The sequence below is a fragment of the Metopolophium dirhodum genome, chromosome 5 (assembly GCF_019925205.1).
Source record: "Metopolophium dirhodum isolate CAU chromosome 5, ASM1992520v1, whole genome shotgun sequence".
Taxonomy (NCBI): domain Eukaryota; kingdom Metazoa; phylum Arthropoda; class Insecta; order Hemiptera; family Aphididae; genus Metopolophium; species Metopolophium dirhodum.
In genome coordinates, this window is record NC_083564.1 from 30823280 (window position 1) to 30843735 (window position 20456).

General features: G+C 30.8%; 1 protein-coding gene across 1 annotated transcript; it reads right to left on the reverse strand.

Annotated features, from left to right (window-relative positions):
* Positions 1-839: 839 nt before the first annotated feature.
* LOC132945185 (cationic amino acid transporter 2-like) lies at positions 840-18790 on the reverse strand. The gene is made up of 14 exons (XM_061014865.1): positions 18505-18790; positions 17271-17499; positions 15987-16115; positions 15687-15842; positions 15081-15185; positions 12229-12384; positions 10992-11116; positions 3554-3651; positions 3301-3440; positions 2472-2574; positions 2145-2284; positions 1742-1908; positions 1327-1435; positions 840-1186 (listed from the first exon to the last, which is right to left on the reverse strand). Exons 1-14 carry the CDS (start codon positions 18520-18522, stop codon positions 1080-1082), a joined length of 1782 nt encoding a protein of 593 aa, XP_060870848.1. The 5' UTR covers positions 18523-18790; the 3' UTR covers positions 840-1079.
* Positions 18791-20456: the final 1666 nt, after the last annotated feature.

The window sequence follows — 20456 nt, forward strand, 5'->3', positions numbered from 1 at the left end:
GAGATCGATCAGGCAACAATTTAAGATTTTTAATTTCAATTTCTAATAATTAAAATTTTTTAATTGCTTACGTTTTAAATATTCCAATCAAGTTTATCTGATTATTCTGATAAATTAGAACCAGCTATGATAATAGTTTAACTCCGTAGACATTAGTGTTATAATAGATAACTTATGGCGTACGTTCATTATAGATAAATAAAAAACTATCGATACTTATGAACAAATTAATTTTCATAAGAATATAATATATATATTAATCGTAATGCAAATAAAACTCCTAAGAAATTATGTTCACATAAATAATAATATATATACCTACCACTGCGAATATATAGACAACTTTAGTTGTTGAGTATTATTTAAATTAATAATATAATATTACTACTTAACACCGATCAAAATCAAAATGCTAACCGTAGATATTATCTTTATTTTTTATTTCTTGTGAAAGTCAATTTACCATTGTCAAAAATTGTAGATAATAATAGTTCATGATCTAGACATAAATATTTAGAGATATTTTATCACCTTATTATTAAACCTATTAAACCTAATACACGTGGAAAAATAATTCTTTCAATTTGGGTCTGGTGGGCAATGGGCACAGAGCATAAGGTCAATTAAAAAATCATCCCTTTCTATCCACGCGTCACTGGATTTTCAGTGCATTCTAGTCTCACATACTGTAGACGTACAATATTCTCTTGAAATATCTCTTGAGATCATTGGGTAACCGTTCTTATGTAATCTTGATCATTTCTAAACAGTGAAAACCACTAAACCACAAATGTCATATTAAACAATATTATTAGATATAAAATTATATAGATCTTAACTAAAATAATAGTCAGGTTTTTTCTTGGCTTTTTATATTTACTTTACGTGTTACAAAAAAATAAAATAAAAATATTAATAAAAAAACTCACAAACACGATAAAAAATATAGGTACTCATAATTTACCACAGTAAATTGCACCTGATGTAAATATTGTTAATATAAATTATAATATGAATACTAATAATTAATAATCTATAAACATTAATACAAATTTATAGCGATTTATTATGCGAGCTAATTAGTTGGAGGTTTTTTGTTCGTGTCTGCCTTCTTCGACTTTAGACGTCTGTTCTTTGATGCCTTCTATGCTGTGTTTCAGTCCATAGAACCCATATATCAACAATCCTGAAACACAAAGGTAAGACATAAAATGTAGCTCTGTCGTTGTACCTATATAATATTATTACAAATAACTATATATTATTACTTATTTAATACAATTATTATTACATAATATTTATTTTCTCTGAAGAATTTATACAAACCTACTACTAGCCATACGCTGAATCTTATCCACGTCTTGAAATTTAAAACCATCATCAGATACAAGTTGAGAACTATACTCAAACATGGTACAAATGGAACAAAAGGCACCTATAAACAAAAAAAAAACTTTGAATTATTTTTTATCAATGTAAGACAAATATGTAGTTATAAACCGAGTGATCCATTTAAAGCAAGCCACTTGTTATTTAAAAAAAACTAGGTTAATGTTTTTGAAAATATTTCTTATAGGTTGGATGGTGAATATAATATTATATGGAATTTTTTTACGTAACTATCGTATAGATACGACATTGTTCGAGTTATTTTAATTTAACTCAATAATAACACGGTCGAACCATATTATAATTGAAAATCATTGGTTTTATACTATACGGCAAAAATTAAAACTCTCACCTTAAACGGTAACGTTTCGATTGCTTGTGGAATTCGCTTCAACATTAACATAACAACCAATAAGATGATGACTGACAAACAAATTATGAAGTCTAGTATTAACTGGGCAGTGCCCTGATGAGAGTCCCAGTTTACTACGCAAATGCAAAATATGCATGCAGTGAAGGCTGTAACATATTTCAATCGATTACGATTAATATACGAGTTGGTATAAAATATGGCTAGTATACCATACTACCATAGAAGAAGTACATAAATCTACAATTACAAAAATCGTTAACATTATAATAATGTATCAATAACATTTTTTTAAAAATAGCACAGTGAAATTTTAAAACGTTTTACTATACGTAATAATATTTTAGTTAAATTTTGTTTTTTTCACTATTTGATCACAACGTACTGAAAATGGTTATCAATACTCTCGACACGTATTGGGTTTCCCGGTTTGTAACATTTTTGTTTGATAAATTTAACCACATGGCAATTGTGTACACTTCAGGACCGTCTGAATCCCGGCTGTACAAATTAGTATTTCTGTATCTGAAAATAACACGTTTCATATAACAATAAATTAAAATATTAAAATCAAACCGAAAAGTTTTACACTAATAATAATTACATAATTATGTGTATTAAATAAAAAAAAACACATTTAGGTGATAGACACGTTCTATTACGAAAACTGCAGTAATATTATGGTATGATAATTATTAATAATAATAAACACCTGAGGATCAGCACGCAGACGCTAACGATCATGTAGGATTGGAGTGTGCCGATGGACGCCATGTCGACGAGCTGCTCGAGATTGAATATGGTCGACAACAGTCCTGCAAGGAAACAATTGCAATATTGTATAAAGTAATATAAATATATTATAATAACTAGATCCTACTCATAGGAGACAGATTTGGTTTCTTAGGTTCTCTGGTTCTTTGCAACAAATTCCTCACCCACTACATGATTATAAACCTGTATCTGCAGGACTAAACTTAGATTCCTAGCCTGATCACAGACATTCATTAAATCTCCAGTTCTTAAAAAATATCCTGTCTGGGCAAACAGACTCACCTGCCTTCCTATCTTTGATTAGGTATAAGGTACTTCAACGATCTGTCCGACATTCTGTCCTTTTTTCCATTCCACTATTCTCCAAAAATTATACGTTAAATTAACATATTATTTGGCATATAATGTCCCTTGCCAATATGGACCCCTCCTTCTATTTTAAAATTATTAAATAATATTGTTGTATATAAATTTTAGTAAATTTAGTATTGTTATTGTTATGGTATACTTCGTGCCACGAGAGAAGGAACCCGTTTCGCACATGCAGACTGTAGGCATTCCCCACTTCGTGCCATTTAATATATGCGCGGAATCTAACGTGTTTCGGTCGGGACACGGGTTCCTTCTCTCGTGGCGCGGAGTATATAAATGTTCTATGCACTATTTTAAAGGACTCAGCCCGTAGAATCTTAATAAATAAATAAATAAATAAATAAATAATAGTATATTATAATAAGCCGATTTTGCATGGGAAGCTCAACTCATACCTGCACAGATGCCACAAATGATCGAAGCTGTGAAAGGCGTTTTGGTTTTCTCGTTGATCGTCGCCAAGAAACTGAACAGCAGCCCGTCGCTGGACATGGCGTAGAGGATTCGCGGTATCGGGAACAAACATCCAATCAATCTTCAAAACAAATGACATAAAGACGATTACGACTCATCACATTTATTATATTATCATATGACGCATGTTTGCCGTCGTTTAAATTTAAAAATACAAACTATATAACCACTCACGTGGTAAAAAGCGCGAATACCGCACCGCAGGTGACCAAGTATTTGAGAACAGGCATTCCCAGGTTTTCGTAAATAACCGGTAAAGGTGCGTTCGGATCCTAAAAAACAATGGTCACCACTATTATAATGTCACTGGTCACGGCAGATCATCGAGGTTTGGCGGTCTCTAAATTAAATCTAGGGTTACCATACGACATAAGTCTTGTTTAAAACGGGGTTGTCCCCTTTTTCAAGCATCATTATGTCCCCTTGTCCCGACAAACTTCAAACGAGACAATTTTTGTCACGTTTTTAGAGTAGATAGTCACGTTTTAATCCCGTCATTTCCATATTATAATTATACTTGTTGTAGACGCGTAAGTCCGCACTTTTCTACAACGGATAAATACTCGCCTGACGTTTGAATGAACAAACCGATAGACAAGATTCAACAATAAATAGCTAAAATACCAGAAGTATAATATCTTTAGTATTGTGGACTGTATTATTCATTATATAATGAAGAAATGCATAATAAACAAATAACCTTGACATGTCGACCCACTCTAGTAGAATATAATGTAGATCTTAAATGCTAATACGATTTAACCAGCATATTATAAACTTCCAATAAGTCTTAGAACTGTTGATTGCCGCCTCCCAAGTTCCTCAAAAATGGGGAACCACAGGTGGGTTAAATTTGCATTGACATTCAGTTCTGGCATTGAGTTTCTTGAGTTGCTTCTTCTTTGAATAAGGCCTTTAATTGTCTTGCCACCCCCCCATAATTGGTACTACAATCTGAATGAATTTCACATAATATGCCATAACGAGCTGAAAATCTATCAAACGCAGTGAGAAAAGCCTTTGTAGAAATTGCTGACACAATTTCCAAGTGTATCGCCTTTACCGATAAGCATACAAACAATGCCAAGTAAGACTTATTCGCTTAGGAGTTTTTGCAACGACTCTTCTTTACAATGAATTGTCCATAATCTATCCCGACTAAAGAAAACGGACGATGTGGCAGCACTCACCAAGCTGGTAAAATGGCATTTGTGATTACGGACAGGCAGCTATTACCATATACATAGTATACAGGTATGATTGACTTGTCGAATAGCTTTGAACTCCGACATACTCCAAAACCGTCTGGATATCATGGTCATGGTAAGCTTAAGACCAGCGTGCGACAAATTCAGATGGTTGTGTAAAATCAACAAAGTGTCTTTGGAAGTAGACAACTAGTACTGGGCGTTTGGAATTTTCACTATGAAAAGAAAAACGCAAGGGCCTGCACACTCCAATTACTCCATGGATATCCAAACAAGAGGACAAGTAAGCCGAATTGGTAGGAGTTATAATGATCTTCTTAACTAGTAATGCGACTTTAAATCTGTCCGTAGTGTCCCATGATACAGTCCTTTTTAACAATTCTTGTTGCATGATTACGTCAACGGCTGCTGTTGTATTACCGGCTACGGGCTAATGACACTGCCGATGACGTTACCGAATCCTTTAACCCCCAACTATCACTCACCATTCCACATTTAGTATCTACTTGAAAATCCCTTTTTATTGAGTTATAAACCAACTTTCTAACTATCATAGTTCAGGAGAAAAGTTGAAAAATAGACATTTTGGGACTGTTCACGCCGACGTTTTTATGGATTCAAGTGATTTTACCGCTTGGACGTGATATCAAATCTCTCTCATTAATATTTTATATTAAAGCTAGCTAAATTACCCACCTATTCATCATTACTGAGTTACATTTTTTTTTTTTAGATTCTGAGCGAAGCGATGAATGTATTGATTCTACAATGATGTGTGTTTTTTTTTTTATTTTTTTATTTATTTTTTTATTTTTTTTTTATTTTTGTGTCTGTCATCACCTTTTAGGACAGTAAAAGTGCTTGGATTTTCTTCAATAGTAACTTTTCTGATAGGAAAGTGAATTTAGTTGGTACTTTGGGGGGGTCAAAAGTAAAAATTTCCCAGTAGTTTTCACAAGCGACGTGAAAAACAAAAGAAAAATTAAGGAAAAACGGGAATTTTTACGTAAAATCTGTTTTCGAGAAAATCGATTTTGGTTTTTGGTGTAACTCTAAAACAAATGACCGTAGGGACATGAAATTTTGACTGAATGTTTATATTAGCATTTTCTATACACCATAAAATTTACAAATTTACGAAAAATAGCAAATTATTTTGATGAGAATTCATAAAAATTTTTCTTTTTAAATCTAAGATTTGAAAATGTAATATAAGATTACTCATAAGTTTGTCTACCTTTATCAAAAAAAAAAAAATGTCTAGAAGAAACTTAAATTAAATTTTTATGAGCGTCTGAAATTTATATTTTTACAACATTTGATATTTACTCGATTTCTCATGTAACAATTTTCTTATTTTATTGTAATTAAAAAACGAATGACTGTAGATACTTGAAAATTTCACTGAATGTTTATATTAGCATTTTCTTTTTTTTTTTTTTTTTTTATTGGTCTTGAAATCTATAAAATTTCTGCTTCGACAACTTGGTCATTAGCATGTTACTATAAATAATAGATACATAATATTTATAGTGGGTAACAGATCTAAGAATTAAATACAAAAAGATACAATAGAAACAGTTTTAGATTAGTTCGTTTAGTAATTTGTACATTGAAAAGGGGTTGACTAGAGTAGCTTGAGTAATTTGGTTGTCTTAAAGAATTCGATGGTGTTGATCTCATTTTCAGGATTTGGGCCTAGACTTGCTCCAATTTGGTGGCTTATATTGAGCTCCTCTCTTTGTTGTATGTAAATTCTACATTCTTCGAATATGTGTTTTATTGTAATTGTTGTGCCACATGATTGGCATATTGGTGGATCTCCTTTGCTCATTATGTACTCATGAGTTAGTCTTGTGTGGCCAATTCTGGCCCTATTTAGTTTTTTTTCATTTGTGGTACTAATATTGGGATTTCTTCTCCATCTTTGGACCGTTTGTTTAACTTTGTTTAATTTGGTGTTTTGGATGTTCCATATATTTTGCCATATTATAGTGGTGTCTCTTTGAATTTGTTTTCTTATGTCAGAGTATGATGAAATGTTAATATATTGTGAATTCGGTGAATTGATTGCTAATTTAGCTTGTTTATCTGCCCTTTCGTTGCCGATTATTCCAATGTGTCCAGGTATCCAGATTAATTTTATATTGTTGTTCTTTTGGTTTGCTTCCTCTAGTCTATTCTGAATTTGAATTGCTATGTCGCTCGGATTGAATTTATTTTTTACACTAATTAGTGTACTTAACGAGTCGCTTAGAATGATATGTTTTTGGTTTTCCTTTTTGTTTATATATTTTATGGCTAGCAATATAGCAAGTGCTTCGGCTGTATATATGGAACATGTCGATGGTAGTTTGAATGATGTCTGTGAATTGTTTTTTATTATGGCTATTCCTACCCCTTCGTCATTTTTGGAGGCATCTGTATATAGTTCTTGAAATTCATTTTGGTTCTCTAGAGTATTTTTCAGAAGGTTTTTGTATATAAGTGGAGGCGTGTTTTCTTTACGTAGAGTATTCAATTCTGTGTTTATTTTATATATGCTTGTCCATGGAGGACAAATTATTTTTTCTTTTTTTATTATTTGTGGAATCTTGGTGTAGTTTTTATTATTTTGTAGATCAAGGGTTATGTTGCTAGTTGAAGCTGGGTTATTTGTTAATCTGGTTAGTCTCGCAGCGTATAGGAGTGTCAACTCTGTTCTTTTTAGGTCTGGTGTTGGTTCACCCGCTATATTATAAATACTTTTAATTGGGCTGCTTTTAAAGGCCCCTATAGCCATTCGCATCCCCGTGTTGTGGTTTGAGTCTATATATTTTATTAATGTGTTTTTGGCCGTGTTATAAAGAAATGAACCGTAATATAATTTTGCTTGAATTGTTGATTTAAATATTTTGATCAATGTTTCTGTTTCACATCCCCAATTTGTGTGCGATAATAGTTTTATTAAATTAAGCGCTTTATTTGTAGATACTTTCAATGATTTTATGTGCTGCGACCACGTGAGCCTAGAATCGAATGTTATACCCAATATTTTTATACATGTTTTGTTGGGTATATTTTTATTATTCATTTTGATATTTAGTTCTCCTACATTTGATTTCCTGGTAAAGGTTATGCTCTTTGATTTTTCTATTGAAAAACCGAATCCCGTTTTTGCTGACCATTTTTCTAGTTGATTTGCTGTTGCTTGCAGGTGGTATTTAACTGTTTTGATATTTTTACTTCTACATGAGAAATTAGCATCATCTGCAAATATGTTGGCTTTTATCGGAAATTTACAATGTTTATCAATTTTGTTGATTGCCACTAAAAATAGTGTAACTGAAAGAGCGGATCCTTGTGGTACTCCATTTTCCTGTGTAAAGGTATCAGAGATATGGTTTGATGTTTTGACTTGGAATGTTCTATTTTTTAGGAAGTTCGTTATAAAATTTAGCATATTACCTTGGCATATGACTTTATTTAGCTTAGAAAGAATGTAGTGTCTCCAGGTGACGTCATATGCTTTTGAAATGTCTATACTAAGTAAGCCTAAGATTTGTTTATTTTGAAGAGTTTGCTGAGCTTCTTCCTTTATTGCGATGAGGTTGTCGTATGTGGAGCGATTTTTTCTAAAGCCACTTTGGAACGGCGTTAGGTAATTAATTTTTTCTAGATACCAAATAAGTCTAAAATTTACAATTTTTTCTATGACCTTACACATGGTGTTTAATAATGTGATTGGCCGATAACTTTCTGTGTTGAATCTACATTTTCCTGGTTTGTTAATAGGGATGACTATGCCCTTTTTCCATGTTGAGGGGAAGATACCGTTACACCAAATGGTGTTGTATATTTTTTCGAGTAAGAGTTGACTTTTTGGACCAAAATATTGTATAAAAATAAATGGAATCCCATCAGGTCCTGGGCTTAGACTTTTACATTTTTTTAGTGTGTATGCTATTTCTTCCCTTGTTATCTTTGAATTAATTTGAAGTTGATTTTCATTGTTGTGGTCAACTATATTAATGATGAGTGTATTTTCTTTTATGTGTTTGAGATTGATAAAGTTTGGACTGTATGATGTGTTATTACTGTTTAAATGGAAGTACTGTCCTAATTTGTTAGAAATTTCATTTGGATTTGTTATTAGTTTATTGTTGATTTCATCGATTAGGTTTATTTTATAGTTACGTTTAATTCCTTTAAGAGAGTGTATTTTATTCCATATGAGTTTGGTATCTGCCTTTTCGTTTATATTATTGATGAAGAATTCCCATGACTTTTTTTTACTTGATTTAATTATATATTTAGTTGCTGCCCTATGTTTTTTTAAATTAATATAATCACTTTGGTTTTTTGTTTTTTTGAATTTATTAAGGGCTTTATTTTTAGTTTTTATTGCGTTTTTGATGGTCTCATTCCACCAGGGTACCTTTGGTTTTTTCCCCCATTTCTTATTTTTTCCTATCGTAAGTTCAGCTGTTTTTATTATTGCGTCCGTGAGTAATTTTGTTAGACTGTCTATGTTTAATGAGTCCATATATTGTATGTTGTCCACTTCCAGTTCTAGTGTCTCTGTGTATCTGGCCCAATTTGGGTCTTTTAAGTTCCACCTCTCTATTGCTTCATTGTTTTTTGCGTTGTATGTCCTAGATAAAATTTGAAGTATTATGGGAAAATGGTCACTGCTAGTTAGGTTTGGCGTTACGTTCCATTCGATCCGTTGTGCTAATGATGTGCTAGCGAAAGATAAATCAATGTTTGATAAGTTGCCATTTATTGGATTTAATCTTGTGGGTTCGGTGTTATTTAATAATATTATGTTGTTATTTTCCAGGATTTCTTCTATGACTTTACCTCTCTGATCAGTGTTTTTGGAACCCCATATTACGTTGTGACTATTAAAATCTCCTACAATTATAAATGGTTGTAGTAATTGTTTTATAATATTGTTAATGTCCGCGTCAGTGAATGATTTGTGGTTAGGTAGATATATATTGCATATGTTAATATCATTATTCGATAATTTGACTGTGACCGCTATGGCTTCTATGTCTGTAGATATGTTTAATTGACTGCTCGGGTAATTAGTATTAATGTATATGGCCACTCCACCACTTGCCCTTGCACTATCTAATCTGTTTTTATTATAACCATCATAATTAGCTAGGTTTGTTATGTTGTCGTTTTTGAAGTTAGTTTCTTGAATGCATATGATATCTGGATTATGTTCTTGTATTAAAATGGTGATTTCTTCGTACTTTTTATTGAACCCATTCATATTCCATTGTAGGATTTTTATATTATCATTTAATATTTTATATTATCATTTTTTTTATATTATTAGCATTTTCTATACACCATAAAATGTAAATATCAATAAATTTTTATTTGTTGGGTAAAAAAGCATGAAAATTTAATATAAGGCTCCTGATATATCGTTCTAATAGCAGTTGAAAAATATTAAAAATACATAGGCACAATTTTTTTTTATAAGCATTTAAAGTTCAAATTTTGACAACATTTATCAAATTTATAATTTATTAATTATTTTGTAGTTAAAAATTTATAATTTATTAATTATTTTGTAGTTAGAAATTTATAAATTTTTAACTTTTATGGCTAAGGATTGAAAATTTAAAACAAGGCTTCACGTAAATAGGTTATATATAAATTACTTTATTCACAATAATATCATCAAATATACTTGGTAAAATCATAGGCTGACTGACCGTTTTCGCTCAGAATCGTTTTTCTTATACAATGATATTATATCATTGAATTCAAATTTAACACCATCCATTACAGTGACCCACTTGTAACCTACTGTACAGCAGAGCGACATCCACTTATCCACCTTTTTTTTATTGAACTTGAGCCCGGCGACAGGCTATTAGCTGTTGTAGGGGTTTCGAAAATGTGGTAGGGACTAGGGGTAAGGTTGGTACGGTAGTTTGTTTATTTTTACGATTGTTTTTACGGTTGTTACGGTATGTAGCAAACACGTGTATGTGTGGCAAGGTTTTTAACTATTATGTTCCCGGGTGGTCACACATCCGGGAGCTAGTAGTTGTGGCCGTTACTTACTCCCAGTCGCATTCCGCGACTGGTAGCAGCAAACGCGCCACGCCAAGCCACATACATTTTTATTATTTTCCTACATAACACAAATACTTGAAGTTTTCAAAATTCAGATTTTTTTTTCATTTCAATTACCATAGTTACTTGATTAAAAATCAAGTTAGTAAAAAGAAATTTTTAATGTTTTGTATTGAGTTATTGAAACTTAGCTATAATTTAAAAAAAAATATTTTTTGTGTAACACGAGTAATAATTGTGCGTGTCCCATTTTGTTATATATCATAAGTATAGTTACTGTATTATATGTTAAACCCTTAAATATAATATTATATAAGTACTTGATCGTAATACGGCCACATCAGCGTCAATACCGACGCTACGCTCGAGTACGCGACAGTGACGTTGAACAGCGTCAAGACAATTGCCAACGGGATGGTCTTCTTGGGGTTTTTCGTTTCTTCGCCTATGTAAAATTATCGACAGTGGTAACTGATTACTATTATTATGATAAACTTATTATAAGATATATAATTAATGTTCCAAATGAGCATGTATATTATATTAAAAATGGTGTTAAGTTTCAAAATGTCATGAAACGTAATTTCGTGGGTCAATTCCTTTTATTTAAAAATAAAAATATATAATATTATGATACCATTGGTTATGAATGCTAAAGATGACCCACTGTGGTACAAAATATGCTACGCTAAATCTACTAGTGGTCTTCTTAATATCCAGCAATTACTAGGCGGCGTATTTTATAACCTGGCCGTTAAGTCAGTTCTGGATACCTAGTAGATTTAGCGTAGCGTATTTTCTACCGCAGAGGTAATCTATAGTATTGATAATCAATGATGATACGTAATCTATTTAAAATTACAGTAAGTACGAAATATAAAAATATAAATACTTTTATCGAAGATATTGTTTTTTCTTTAAGTGTTTATTAACATAGACAGAGTGGCTTGGCTTGGCGCGTTGGCTGCTACCAGTCGCGCAATGCGACTGAGAGTAAGTAACGCCCGCTGCTACTAGTTCCCGGATGGGTGACCACCCGGGTTCGTAGTAGTAAAAACCTTGTCACACATACACATGTTTGCTTACCTACTGTAACAACAGAAATAACACCTTACCGTACCAAACTTCACGACCACAGTTCATAACCCCCTACAACATCTAATAACCATAATGGCTGGGCTTACATTCAATAAAAAAAACAAAAAAATAATAGATAGAACTATGTTTACATTATATTTATTTGCTCACGAAAGTATGATATAAAATCACTCTTCTTTTGTACTTGTATGACAAATAGTGTCTGAAAAGTAATAAATAAGCACTGGTCCATACAAAACCTTCATACAATCATAAGTAGTTATAATAGTACTAAATTATTAAAAATGTTTAGAATGTATAAGATTTATAAGATTATTTTACATAGGTACTGTAATTTGGATTAGATCCTTACACATCATGTTATCATTAATGATTGATATATTTAATATACATAGTGACATTGGTAAGAACATTTTCATATTTTACGTGAAAAATATGCTGCCAAAAAATGATACTTACCAGTTGATGCAATCGAATCGAAACCGATAAACCCATAGAAACACCTCGCGGCTCCTGCGATCATTCCGGTCCAGCCAAAAGGCAGGAACCCGCCATTGCCACCATTTACTCCAGGTGGGATATCGTTTTTATCAATGAACCAATTTGATAAATTCGCTACAACCAAACAACTAGTTAGCTTTTTTTTACACTATTATAAGATTAAGTGGGATAATGTGGTAAGATCAACATAGAACGTTAGGTATTACGATTATAATATGGTTTGTGAATACATAATAATATAGAAAATTGATAGGTATCGAATAGAACAGTTATTAGGGACATTATAATTATTGGTATCTGTGTGCTGTATTTCTTCTGGCTGTAATTGACAGTATTATTTTTATCAAAATCATTTTTCATTTTTGAGAATAAAATCTTTTATAAAACATTTTTTTTCAAATACTAATTACTTAGAAGTTTCAAGATAACATAAGATTCCTTTAAATTAAGCATGCTCTTAGATTAACTTATTTGTTTTAATGTATTTAATAGTTTTTTTTTTTGTACTATTATATACCACTTGTCACCCTAATAATGTATTATGAGGCAAGAGTAAAATCTAATCGAGGAATAATCATAATCATATTGTAATGTTATGATGTTTTCAAAAAGTATTTTAAACTAAAAAGTCTTAACAGTAAAAAGTGATTAGGATCTTTAATAATATATCTAACATTAATGTTTTGTTTGCTGAATATAAAATATTGACTGATGCTATTACATTTGAAATATTTATACATTTTTTATTATTTATTTGATACCAAAATACAATTATAGTTATACAAATAACAAATAAAATAAATTAAGCTATGTTTCTCTTTTTAATAACAAAGCTTGTGCTAAAAAGAGAGATCGTTATAACATAAAATTTTTTTTAAAAAAAATGCGTAAATATAAAATAAAATAAACTATTAGGCACACGAATAAAAATAGATAGAAATCATATAATATAATAAAACAATTAGTATTTAAAACAGTTGTTTTACTGGATTATTACATAAAGCTAAGGTAATTCTTAAATCATCTTAAATTTTGAAATATTTAATTCAAAAGATTTACAAAGTTTTATACCTACATCAATAAAAACTATTATCATTTATCATTATTATTATTACTATAAGAGCATATTATACTCGTTATCTGAACACTACAATTATTATCAAGTTGTTAGTATATAAAATACACACGAACCAGGAAAGAAAAATTATTTCTGATATCTGAGCAAATATAGTATACGGAATTAATATTTAGATAATTTAATTCAATGATAATAGTTAAAAACGTATGTAAAAAAATACAATTCTAATGAAAGTGTAACGTTAGTCAATTGGTTACTACACATTCCAACATAATATAATATAATAGTGCTAAGTGGTCGTATTTATAAAAACTGTCTATCACTGATATTATTATGGTGTAGTATAGTATATAAGTGATAGATAAAAACAAAGTGGTTGGAAATGCATAAGGATTTTGATTTGAAATTAACAAGATATTCAGTTTTATTTAGTGTAGTTCCGAGTTTTTAAATAGGTATAATATTTATTTTACTCTACCGACAACCCGGGAAAATCCAATCCACTGTAGAGTTGTGATGAAAGATGTTTCACAAATTATTATAAGCATGTGCAATGATTATTGCAGCACGCCAGCCACACATTAGGTATTAGTGTATTACTATTATAATTATTATTATAACTATTGCAAAAAAATTATTATGAGTAATACATTTTGTTTTATTACCTAGTCAAATATATTTAATGTGTTGCAGACCAAAAAATAATAATACGTAAGATGACATGCGTGTGTTGAATAAAAAAATATAAATTAAAATTCTTATTAATTAATTAATATTCTTTAAACCTGCGTCTAAATAATATTCGTAATGGTCCCTTAGAAATTATTGGTATGTGTTAGTACCTACATGTTCCAACTATTATTATTATTTTTATGTCTGAAATTGGTTTACGGTTTAAAGCTAAATTACATTTTTTCAACGAGATGTCTACGGACTCGAGTTTGATTATTCGTGTACCTATCTATATATTTATTTATATAGGTACGTCGTTTGTATTAATATATATTTTAACAGTGTGGGATCAATGAGGTAGTATAATATTATTATAGATTGACCACCAAAACGTTTGAAAATATTAAAATATGTTCCATGCCACAATAACATAATATATTACTTTTAATATTATAATTTATAATTAAGGCACGTATTTCAATACAATGTGATTTTGAGTGATCTTAGACAATGATTTTCAAGTAAATAATTGGTTTCGTGAAACAGATACGTCAACGGTGAAACTTCTATTTCACATTTTTTTAGCAATTTTTGGTCATTTGGATAGTTTTAATGCATATTTGTAGGTATCATACAACTTCAGTAGCGAATTTGTTTCGTCTTCAAGGTGGGGGGAGGGGGGGAGCAATATCAATTTGGTCCGAAAATTATAATTTTAACTATTTACCAATTAGGCCTATACAGAGGGAAAAACATGTATCCAATAGTAAAACGAGTATGCCATGATTATAATTTATAAGCACTCTGAACTTCTAATCAAATTTTCATCAATTTTTTTTTTTTTTTAATTAAGTTTTAGTAAACTTTAAAAATTACTGTACATTTTAAATTAGGTAGGTGTATCTAATAAAACATTACATTAAAAAAATAATTGTATATGTAAATTTTTAAGGGCATTATTGCGGTAAAATACATTTTTCATGGACATTTTTAGCCATTTTTTAGAGCATTTAAATCCGAGCCCTATTTATAATACTTAAACATATTATTAAATACTTACCGAAATAAAATCCACTAACGATGACCGTACACACGGTCACTAAGTTCAATGTGGTAAAAAGGTTATTCAGGGTTGACGATTTACGAACACCCCAGGCCACGACCACTGTAAATTAACAAACAATGTGATCAACAATAGAATAATTATTTTTAACTTGAGCTATAGTAAACAAACGAATTAAGTTTACTTCCACCATGTCACGTTACGCACTTATGGCTCGTGACTCGTGAAAGTCGTGTAGAATATACTATTTAAAACTATTCAAAAAATGTTCAGCGATTTAGGTACAAATTATTAATAAAGTAAAGTAAATGTAGTAAATGTATATTAATTTGAATATATGTATCGACTTTGCATAAATATTGTTTTATTGCTAACTTCAAAGTGTACTTATTTATTAATACCTTTTACAATGAAATAGATAATATTATGTTTATGCATGCAGGTTCGCGTATTGAATACTAATCCATGTTTATAAGAGATGAACGCATGACACGATGAAATTCTCAGTATTATTGTATTTTACTTCAAAGTGTTAAAAACTTATATTTTATACAATAAGACATTCCTATGGTTTACGCTATCGGGATGATAAAATTCACTTACAAGCAATAGACATAATGAACAAAAACGATGCGACATCCGGATATTCTCCCAAAAAATCCATGTGTATCGGAAAATGTTTTTTCATAAACCTTTTCTGAGGGTCTCCGAGTAAAGAATCTAAATAGTTACTCATCGCTTTGGCGACAGCAGCGGTACCTAAAAAAATTTGAAAAACCATATACTGACAAAATTCAGTCATACTATACAAAATAAATATAATATTATGTTTGTAATTACGAATAATTGTCATACGTATAGGTGCTATTTAAAATCATAATTCACAACAATAAGTGAACTAACCAATTGTGTGTTCAAGTAGCAAGTTCCAGCCGATGACAAACGCAATAAATTCGCCAACTGCCACATAACTGTAAACGTATGCGGATCCAGCTTTGGGCACTCGGCTAGCAAATTCAGCGTAACAAACTCCTAGAAATCAAAATGAGATTAATAAAAACTAGTTAAATCCCGGTGGATTACACGGTGAGTGCACGTATTAAATAATATCTAAAATTTGGTGGAATACATACAGTCATGTTAAAAATCGGATTTTAAGTCCAAAGCGTTTTATAATATTGTATCGATATTAGTATAATTGTATCATGACGTGATATATTTTATGTGTATCGTTTTCATAAATATAAATAATAGTTAAAAAAAATGTATATACAATGATGAGGGTCGTCGGTTTCTGGGTGAAATACGATATAAATAAAATGCATTAATATTTGTAATGATACGTTGATATATTTAGGGGGGGGGGGGGGGGGTGAATGGAATCTATTATTGTTCCGGTCACCTATTTTTTTAAGGTGTTATCGGGAGGCATTGCAAACTTTATTTTAAGGATATTTGTCCCATCTGCACGAATATAATTGTTGTTACATTGATTTTCTGGTGGCTTTATTACTCCCCTCCCCCCTCCCCCCCCAACCCAAAAAAATTCACACTTCATTTGAGCAAAAAATAAAATATGTCAAAAGTTTTTAGAAATTATGGTGAGTTGGAAATAATTGGCGGCGATCACCAATAATATTGTACAATCGATTACACAGTAGCTGGTACCCTTATAAATAAACAAAAACATAGGTACCTACATACTATATACAGGTAACTCATACTAGGCATTAACTTCGTTTTTATATGTATTTTTGCTAAGTGAATTAATATTAATATTTTATTAATTTATCAAAAGCACATATTCGTTAAGTCCACTGCACATTTTATATTTTCCACTGCTCAATAAATTGTTGTCCTACTGCACCTTACAATAGAGCCTCTGAGGCAGCATTACTGTCCTCAACCTATATTCAAACATCGTACATCGTCGATCAAGAAAAAAAGCACCTATTATTCCTTAATCTCCTAAATTAGACCAATCATTTTATGACAAAAACCCTGAGAGTTTAACGTCCGTAAGCTCCTGCAAACTTTTTTATTGTTAAAAATTCCAGTGACACGTTTTTTTTTAATAGTGAGGGGATAGGGGTGGCAAAAAAACTTTACCTAAGCTGTCAAAACTCTAAAAGTTAAGTAAGCTACAGTCACTGATTTTATTATATATTTGAGTAGGTAGGTACTTACCTGAAAACGAAGACACGGTCGCAGCCAAAATGAAAGATAATACAACGGCCGGTCCGGCAACCGATTTTGCTACTGTTCCAGCCAATACATAAACACCACATCCTAATGTGGAACCGGTGCCCAAAGCGGTCAAATCCACAACGTTTAACACTCGTTTAAATTTGTCTTTTTCGACTCCGATTTCTTCCACATACGTTTTTTTCCGACTCAATTTTTGGTACACACTTTTCTATTAAGTAGAAGAAAAGACATTAACATTTAAGTAAACTTTATGTTTCGCCAAACAAAAATAACACAATTTATCTTTTATAAAATTACTTTAAAAATATTTGACAATATAGGTACAATTTTGAATTTTCATTTAATTCTTTGTGGTTTAATTGATTTATAAGCTCTGTGATTTTTTACTTATCATTATCATTATTGTGCAAACTTTACGGATGCCAAACCTATGCTAAGATGTCAAGTTTAAATCAAGCGATTACCATTTACTATGATATATTATTTAGTTTATCAATTCATTTATTTATTGACGATATTTTAATTATATTACCTAAATAATAATGGAACACTGCACATATGACAAGTTTTTTTGAATATAATGTTGATTAAAGTTAGATTGGTAAGTTATAGGGAAATGCCTCAGAACTGGTTATATAACTTTACCTGATGCCTGGAGGTTAGATAAGTTTGAGTTACGTAACGTCTGTGCATATTGGAGGGGCTGGAGTGAACTATTATCAATATTATCAATATTATAAATAATACATTTCTTTATTGTTTTACTCTCATAAATGTTACTTTATACTTTTGCCAGTGTCTTCTGAGGTAAGACCTTACAACACTAAGCTCGTACACCTTAACGTTTTAACACTCAGTCATCGGTTCATATTATTATTACATAAATATCAAAGTTTTGTACAGCGAATCGCGATTGACTTATCGCTCGAACTCACGATTTCTATTTATTTTTATTTACAATATATATTATAAAACAATATTATGTACATTAATAATTTAAATATATATCCACAAATGCCAAAAAGTATTATATTATATTATTACTTATTTAAATTGTTTATGCATATTTTATTTTTGACAACACTCGCCTTATTTATTAAATTTTATAATATTAAGCATAATTTTGCAAATTACGCCTTACGACAAGACTTTCGTCCACCCCTTAATCGGACGAAGATAGAATATAGAAAACGCGACCTTTTAAAATACTTACGGTCCACGCGCTAGTCATTTTCAATTATTTCCAAACGGACTCAAACTGCGCCAACGACCGACTTGCGGATATACAATAACACCACGTGTCTTGATAAAATATCTACTATTATACAGGTACGCAATGATCAGAACACGGTAAATGCCATAATAGTTCTCAGTGAACAGTGAGGTAAACAATGCAAAGTCAGTATGGTCTGTACATAGAAAACGCTTTCCTAAATTCGGTCCACACTCTACGTCACTATTCACGTTTCGCGATCCATCGTTCGACTGGCAATGAGACGGATATCGGCCGACGGCACTGCCACGGCACGTTCTAGATATGACCATGATTGGCCGTCGCCCATCGATCCCGCCAGCGACGAACGACGAATACCGTATAGGTAGTGGAAACGAAAATACATAAATAAGTGCGTTCATAATATTAATGGTTTTGATTATGAGGTTGTATACCTAATCCTAAGCCTGTTGGCTTTGAGGGTCCCTATAAAAATATATAACCTTACTATTCGGTGTTTGAAATAATATCGTAAGACAAAACATTTATTTTAAACAAGTTTTATTTTATTACCTAATCGATATATTATCTAATCGATGACCCTATCACAGTAAAAATATAACTATTTTGAAAAGTTCACGTGATGTCAACGTAGCAAAAATAAATGTAAATTATTAGATTTTATTAGTGTATAGGTAATACTTAGGTACCTACAAATTAACTAAAAGTTAACTCATTCCCAAAAAAACAGGTCTGTTACGGGACCGGTTCTCCTAGAGCCTCATCTGCAGCCTATTATAATGTGGCGCAGACGATAGGGTTTTATCGATTTCACCGGAAATTTATTTATGTTGATTCCGCCGACTGTTTATTGAACAATAACCGATGTATCATACTGTACATTTTTTTTTTTTAGTTAACTGAAAGGTAGTAGGTACACACAGCTTACCATAAAAGTAAATGTATATATTTTTTTTATTTAAATATAAATATTTCAAAAAGCAATTCAAACTTTGTCGTCCAAACCTGCCAATATAACTCAATTATACATATTATATTATGGCAGAAAAAAAAAACAATAAAAAACAATGTAAAATTTGTTAAAACAATAAAATAATATAACTTAAGTCTCAAATATAGGTACCTAGTGATTGTTATTTTTACGAATTCAAGTAAAATTGCCATTTTTTTATTTTTTTATTTAAATAATAATTATAAAATTACAGTGTTAAAGGGTGTACTAATGAAATAAAACATATTTTATATCATAAAATAACATTAACATGAATGTAAATGTAAACCTGCTTTTACATTTTGTTATTATTAAAATTATTTAATTATTTAATTTTCAAATATTCAGTGGATTAATAGCCGGCGGAATCAATATGTAAAAAAGTTCGGCGGAGTTGATACGCGACGCGATCAATAGATATTCTTACAAGTAAAAATGTAATTTCGGCGCAGTTAATATACGCCCCGGACGATATAAAAAATATAATACACCTAAAATGGCTGATGACATATCTACATTAGTACCAAAGATATACATAATAAATAAAAAAAACAAAACTAATTTGTACCAATATAATATTATAACTACAAAGTAAATAAATAAAAACCACTAGCTTCCTCGCTCCGCTCAGAATCTAAAATTAATAATTTTATAATGGTCCAATATACTCCAATATAATATTACTTACGCACGTCAAGTACGTCGTACGAGCTGTTGTTTCCTTACCAAAGCACAACAAGTTTTACGTTCAGAAAAATTCATTTTACTCTTTCATTTTTAATAGTAGAGTGAACAGGTAGGATTTTATCGAGGCAATAATATTATTCTGGGTCCCACGCGACGCGTAGGCTTTTTATTTAATTTTAGTTTAATTTGTTATGACATGCTTCAAAATTAAAATATCAAAAAAGTCTACGTCGCGGTCGTGGCGTGGATAAAA